The following is a 7,413-nucleotide window of genomic DNA, read 5'->3' on the forward strand; positions in this document are numbered from 1 at the left end:
GTCCTCTGGTCGTCCTCGTGGCCCTTCTCTGGACTTGTTCCAACAGTTCCATGGCCTTTTTATATTGAGGACACCGGAACTGTACACAGCACTCCAAGTGGGATCTCAGGACAGCAGAGTAGTTGTCTAATAAATTTAACTCTGTACAAGAACTGTATATACTTGTGCTGCCTTACATGGGTGCTGCCAGCATGTTGTGTTTGGGGTTTTTTGCAACTGTTACTTGCCTTTTTTGCCATGATTATTATTTTTTTCCCCCTGTTTCTAGTAATGGCAACCTACACTTGCATCACTTGCCGTGTGGCTTTCAAGGATGCGGACATTCAGCGTGCCCATTACAAAACCGACTGGCATAGATATAACCTGAAGCGTAAGGTTGCTGACATGCCTCCTGTCACAGCTGAGAACTTTGAAGAGAGAGTCCTAGCGCAGAGAGCAGTGGCAGAGGAGCAGAACAAAATCACTGCCACTTACTGCACAGTTTGCAGCAAGAGATTCTCCACTTTCAATACCTATGAGAATCACTTGAAGTCCAAGAAGCACTTAGAGTTGGAGAAGAAAGCTGTCCAAGCTGTCAGCAAGAAGGTGAAAATACTAAATGAAAAGAACCTGGAAAAGGGGCTGGCTCCAGAGAGTGTAAACAAAGATGAAATGAATGCAGCTATTCAGCAAGCCATCAGAGCTCAGCCGTCTTCCTCTCCAAAGAAGATGCCTTTGCCTCGTAGTGATGCAAGTAGCTCTCCTGTTTCTATGGTAAGTGCCAGCTTATCACAGAGTAGAGAACGATCGGAAAAACCTCCACGGCTACAGTGGTTTGAACAGCAAGCGAAGAAGCTGGCCAAACAACAGGCAGAGGAGGAAGAGGATACGGAAGAAGGTAAGGCAGCAAACATTCTGACAATAGATAGCTTGGGTTAAAAAATTCTGCATAAAAACCTCTGTATATTTTTCCAGTAGTACAGCATTTTCCATCACAAAAGGTCTTCCTGTTCAGTAAATTAACAAAGGAGTTAAGGTTGGCCCATGGTTGCTGTCAAGGACTCTGTGTCAGTGTCTGAACTGCCAGCTGTCAAGATATTAATGCTTGTGAAGGTTGAATATAAGCAGTTACTAACCTGAGCACTGTTTCCCATGTGAGAATCCAGGGGCAGTTTCATTTAAGGAAGGCTAACATAAAAGGTTACCCTAAAACTACTTCTGAAAAATAGATGAACAAAAATCCAATCATGATCATTTGCTGTTGTCCCACCAATCACTTCATTGATCTGTTGAAGGAGGTGGGGCAGATTTTGCTTTTCTCTGCCTATCAAGACCAGTGGAGTAGGTCTGCCTTACGCTGTGTGGCATAGCTTCTTAGCATGTCAGCATCTGTATTAAAACTGGTTCAGGAGTTGCCACCCCAACTGCCTTTTCCTGCTGCTTTTCCCTCACCACTTGTGTGGAGACAGGTCGTTGTTGGAGGTCAGCCTAGAAAGGAGACAACTGAAAACATCAGAGCTTAAGATTTCCCAGAAAAGGCTTATTTGTAACCTGGATGCTTTCAGTGCTGTAATTTACAGTGCAGCTCCAAATGCATCTGTCTGAGCAGCCCAGTGGGGTGATTAAGCTGCAGCAAGGGGGCAGGCGTGAATGGAGTGGGACCATACTACTCCAGCTCCATTACTGAAACCATTGTGTCATGTTATTACATCTGTTACAGCAGTTTTGTGCTGGTGAAATTTGAGTTGCAGTTCAGGGAATCTGTTCTACAGAAGTAGAAACATATACCTCTGAACATGCTTTTTAACATCTAAAGAAGGAGCCAACTTGCACCTGTTTTGTATTAACATGTTAGTCATAAACTGTAATGCTAAAATCCTGGTAGTTTTCTGAATGTTAATTTTTTCCTTTTAAGTGTTTGTCCAGGAATGTTTCCTGCAAGTCCTGTTAATTCAGTGTGAGTCTTTTAAAATTACTGAGCTATTTCCTATAGCAAAGTTCTCTAATTATCATCCTACCCCACTGGGGAGCACCATGTTCCGTGTTCACAGACACTGTGCACATAGCAGTCGAAAGGGGACCAGTAGGAATAGAGTACTGCAAAATGCTCACTGCCCCACGTCTGAACTCCTTAAACCAGATTTCTAGACCCCTCTGGAACTATAATCAGATTGCTGGTTTGTTTATCCTTAATCAGCTCTGCAGTAATCTTGCAATTGTGTAAAATTGTTAGTATATCTTGGTGTATACTAACATATAGTTTGTCTGTGGCAGCTGGCTTTGTTCTTTGTTGTTAAAGGTGTGTGTGTGAACAGGAGTGTGGTTCCCCTCACTTCTGGAAATGAGTATTTGCATGATTCTGGCAGAGTTGTATTGTTTTTAATGAGCCATGCTTGCATTCTTGTGCTGTGGTGAATTAAATTTAAGGCTTCATAACAGCAGTAAAGTGTTAATAGTCAAGAAAATGGAGGGGAAAAAATACTAGAATTGCCAGCTTTTTTTATGAGCAGACTTAATCTTTGATATGCATCTTACAAGAAATGATGTTTTACTGGCAGTTGTTTATTCTTGCACCTGGAAGTGACTGTGTGGCACTTAACCGTAAGAATAGAAAATGCAGTATTTTCTGTGATAACTTTTTCTAGATTAATTGGAACTCCTTTTGCTTGGGACAAGTAATCATATAAATAATTTTGTTTTAAAACTTCCTTTTAAAGACTGGGAAGATATGGATTCTGATGAAGAGATTGGTTCTGAAGAAGAGATGGAAAGTGTGGGAGGAGAAGAGGAGAGACAGGCAGAAGCTGAAAGCACTCCTGCTGCTGGGGCCATACCAGTCACAGACTGCTTATTCTGTCCCCACCATTCCAGATCTCTCACAAAAAATGTGGCACATATGACAAAAGCTCATAGTTTCTTCATTCCAGATATAGAGTACCTTGTGGATCTCAGAGGACTAATCAAGTACCTGGGTATGCCTGCAAATGTTCTCCAATTTCTTTATTGCTTACTTTCACTTGGATATGACTTTAAAAGTTTTGGGTGGTTTTTTTTTTTTAGTGTAAAAATCTGAGTGCTGTCCAGTATTTTGATCATGAACAAGACCACAGTCTTTCTGGGGAGAGTAAGAGAAAACCTCACTAAGCAAACGTGGTCTTGTACCTGTATCGGTTTTCTAATGCTGAGAAAGCTGTCCAACCACATGTAATCTAGGACAAAACTCTGTTACTGAAGTGTGCACATAAACTACTAATGGGTCACAAGTATTTGCCTCATTGTAAGTGACCTAAAAGCCATAAAAAAAATGTATCTTCCTTGAAGCTTACGTATAATGGAGAGTAAAAGAATTTTGTAGTATTAGATGGAAAACTGTTGGAAATATGAAATTTGTTGGTGAGAATACATCTTGATCAATACCTTGTCATAAGGAACCTTTAAATGCACAGATTTGTCCTTGATGGAGCCATATGGTCAAGGCATAGGAACAGCGGGGTTGTTGTAGAAATGAAGGGCTCAAGGCTCTTGCTCAGTCTGTCTGCAAGCTGGGAAGCTACACTACAGTAATGTTAATTATTGACAAGGGAGGCTCTGTTCAGACCAATAGAAGTGTTAATGTTTTCTACAGGAGAGAAAGTTGGCATTGGGAAAATCTGCATCTGGTGCAATGAAAAAGGGAAATCCTTCTACTCTACAGAAGCAGTACAGGCTCACATGAATGATAAAAGCCACTGCAAACTCTTCACAGATGGAGATGCTGCCCTGGAATTTGCAGACTTCTATGATTTTAGGTGAGAAAGCCTTTCTTTGAGTGGAGCACAGACTGGGACAGACGAAAGGACAGCTGAATATTACATCAGAAACTATTATTAATTCTTAAAATTTCATCCTGTTTCTGGTTCTGATGCTTATTTTGCATAGCTGGTTCATCACTTTTCTAGGTAAGCATTACATGATGATTGCTTATCCTCTCCTGTGACCACTAATGCCAGTTCTACATGAAAATATATTTCAAATTCTGTTTTGTATGTTTGCTGTTACTGAGTTTAGATTTCAGTTCAGCAGCAAAGACCATAAAAGGGTGTAACTGTCTCTTGCGTTTTAGGCAGATTATGGACTTAATATGTACTATGGATTTTTTTAATAGCCAGAGTTAAACAGGACTGCTGAGATTTAAAGGCTTTTTGTTCAGCTTCCCATAGCATATCCTAAGCTGTGTTCATTTTGGTCAGAAATACCTCCTATTATGGTAACAGATTTAGTGGAGCTTCTTGGAGCACTCATTTAATGGTTGTGCAGAGCAGGTGGGCTGCACAGTGGTGGCTTTTCAGCCTAATGTGCTGTTAAGTGTGCAGCAGCAGAACCATGCTGAGTTCTGCACATAGAACCAGGTGAAGGATGGGTGGACTTTGTCTTCACCCTGTGTTCAGGGTAGGGTGGTGCTGGAAAGTGCTCTCAGACTAAGATAAGTGAAACTTAACGGTATCTGTTGCTTGCTGCAGCTGTGTGGCAATTCTGTGTAGTGGTTCTGGGTAGTTGTGGCTGCTCACCATGTACAAACAATGTACTGCTACTCTTCCACAGGAGCAGTTACCCCGATCACAAGGATGGGGAAGATGTGGAGGTGCCTGGAGAGTGCCCAACAGAGAGAGAGTTGGATTATGATGATGACACCATGGAGCTGATCCTTCCTTCAGGTAGTTCAGGCATAGTATTTGTGTTAAAATGTACTTTCTACACTTCTTACAGCTGCAGCTTTTTCCTGCAGCATAGGTCACTGTTTTTTCCTTTGTTGAGAGAAAGTAATTTTGCATTTGTCTTTGGGGTTTTGTCCTCATCTTTCATTGTTTCCATTACCAAGTAGTTCAGCTTTTTCAGCATTAATGTGTATGTGGACTGAGGCAGGGGGGGTTCCTTTGCTCACTTTACATCTTCATTGACATGTGACTCTCATGGTGTACTCCCAGCATTTCTGTGTCTTGCTTCAGTGCAACTTGGAGAAGCTCTAACTGAAGTTATCTAGTGTAGGTATTTTTCAGGGACGCAGCTGATAACTAATTTAGTAAACTAGTTCAGAAAAATTATTTTTTTTTTTTTCAGAAACCTTTCTCTTGCCTTGTGTAGCATTTGGCTTTTTTGCTTACTTATATTTGGTTGGTTGGTTTGGTGGGTTTTGTATGATGGGACCTCAGTCCTTTCATTCTGAAAAGTGCTGCCAACTATGTAGTTACAGAAGACTTCCTGAATGTCAGCAAGTTACTTCCCTGGTTACTTTGAAACAGCATTGCCAGTATGCTCCTTCTCCTAATTAAAATACAGTTTTCTGATAGCTTCCTGTTTGTAGCTAAGGCCGTCTTGAACATCATCATTGTTTGGTTTTGTTTCTTCAAGATAGAGTGCAGTATGGCAGCTCTTACGGTAATTACATTAAGTTCCTAATAGTCCTAAAGCTTTTAAGAATTTTTAAAAGCATTTCTCAGCACAGGTATTTTCTACAGTTTTCATAATATGCTGAGTCCTACATTTCAGAAGCTGCTTCGTTATACATAATAAGATGTCCCCTCCTCTGAGCAGGTGCAAGAGTGGGTCATCGTTCTTTAATGAGATACTACAAGCAACGATTTGGTCTGTCAAGAGCAGTGACTGTAGCAAACCACAAGAAAACAGTGGGTCGGGTGTTGCAGCAGTACAGAGCTTTGGGCTGGACAAGTCAGACAGGTGAGTGACAATGTGGGGTTTTTGCAGAGGAAGAAGTTGTAGGGAGTCATCACTCTGCAATTAAATAGGTTGAATTTGAGGTTTTATGCAGTATCCCTTATATTTAGTTCCCTTATATTTAGTTCCCTTTCATTCCTGACATCCAAACAGAATAAGTTAGAGGAAGCTGTATGCATCTAAAATCCATTGCAACTTCTGTGCAAGCGTTTCAGTGCATTAGCATGTGTGTTTTGGTATTTGGTGACTTCGTAAGATTTGTTAGTTTCTGCCATCAAAACCACTGCTCTTGCTATTTAATAATGTTAACATGAACCAGTCTTTCTTTGACAGTAGGATACTTTTCCGATTGGGGAGCAGTGATGTGGTCTATATCCACTTTTGAAACAGAAGAATCACACCCACCTATACCAGTACTGGAATGCAAAACAACCTTTTCCTTTAATCACAGTTGTGAATATTCATAGAGGGAACTTACTTTGCCCAAGAGAAAAGTGAAAAGAAACATGCCAGTAGGGGAAGGAAAACATATAGCTGACTGCTGCTGTAAATGGACAGATGTGCTGGTTTGCATAGAAGTTGCTTACACTTACCCATCTTTCTCTTCCTCCTCTCTCCCTGAAGGGGCAGCCTATGCTCAGCAGCGTGATATGCAGTACCTGCAGAGGATGAAGTCGAAGTGGTTGCTCAAGACAGGAATGAGTAACAATGCTACAAAGCAGATGCACTTCCGAGTGCAAGTGAGATTCTGAGTTCCCAAGAGAGCTGCATGCAGCTGTTTTCTGGAAAGAGGGATTTAATGGCTTCTGGCTTCAGGATTCTGTTGCTAAAATGGACTCGGTACTTATCAAATGGGATGTGTACGCTGGTGTGCCTTCCTGTTTATGGGAAGAGCAGGGAGCTTGTCTCTTCCGGTGAGATGAAGGTTGGCTTAACTTAAAAAATAAAATATCTTAAATGAGATATGTGGCAAAGTAGTCCCAGCTGTTAACTGTGGGGCAGTTGACATTGTCATTTGTCTGAATATCTTCATTTTCCAGTTCTGCAAAATGCCAAGGGAAGATCCTAGGCCTGGGAGGCTGAGATGCAGTGTGTTGAATGTTTTCACTGGTAGTACCATATGTAAGTTAGCTGGGTGTTTTGGACTATCTAACTGGCACTAAAGAGGTGAAAACTTGAGATTGTGGGATGGTTAAGTGGTAATTGGTTGAAGAAATGCACTGATGAAAAATAGAACTCCAGGATTAATACTGTCCTCAGAAGTTGACTGTACTTGCTTAATGCTCCATCTCAGGGCTGGATTAATAATTTACAATGAAGTTGTTTTATATTGAATTTACTCAATTTTTCTACCTAAAATCTGCTCAAAAGTACCATAACATCTAGATCAATGTCAGTCAAAATTTCAGATCTTCTAAAGATTTGCTGATTAAAACTCTAAATTTACTGTTGATTTCAGCTTTGGTTGCTCCTATCGAGTACTGGTGTTTCATATGGTCTTGCTGGAGGAAGGTGACCCCAGGAGACATGTATTGGCTAGAATGGAGGCATGGTTTCCCACTGAAGTAGGTGAACTGTTACAGGCAGGTGTAGACAAAATCTGCCTGTTAAACAGCTGAGGCAGCAGCTCTGGTGTTGGTCCTGGTGTTGTATGTGTTTAAAAGCTTCCATGACCTTACCAGTTCCTCTGACCTCATGTAAGGAGGTGACACACAAAAAGGC

At 41.2% G+C, this 7,413-nt stretch overlaps 1 protein-coding gene across 1 annotated transcript; it reads left to right on the top strand.

Moving 5' to 3' along the window:
* Positions 1 to 250: 250 nt before the first annotated feature.
* ZNF622 (zinc finger protein 622) lies at positions 251 to 7,149 on the top strand. Its single transcript, XM_057428824.1, has 6 exons — positions 251 to 877; positions 2,697 to 2,951; positions 3,605 to 3,767; positions 4,561 to 4,673; positions 5,551 to 5,694; positions 6,316 to 7,149. Exons 1-6 carry the CDS (start codon positions 271 to 273, stop codon positions 6,441 to 6,443), a joined length of 1,410 nt encoding a protein of 469 aa, XP_057284807.1. The 5' UTR covers positions 251 to 270; the 3' UTR covers positions 6,444 to 7,149.
* Positions 7,150 to 7,413: the final 264 nt, after the last annotated feature.

The sequence above is a fragment of the Pezoporus wallicus genome, unplaced genomic scaffold (genome assembly GCF_028554395.1).
Source record: "Pezoporus wallicus isolate ANWC-B61680 ecotype Strahan unplaced genomic scaffold, APGP_CSIRO_Pwel_v1 contig_6658, whole genome shotgun sequence".
Classification (NCBI taxonomy): domain Eukaryota; kingdom Metazoa; phylum Chordata; class Aves; order Psittaciformes; family Psittacidae; genus Pezoporus; species Pezoporus wallicus.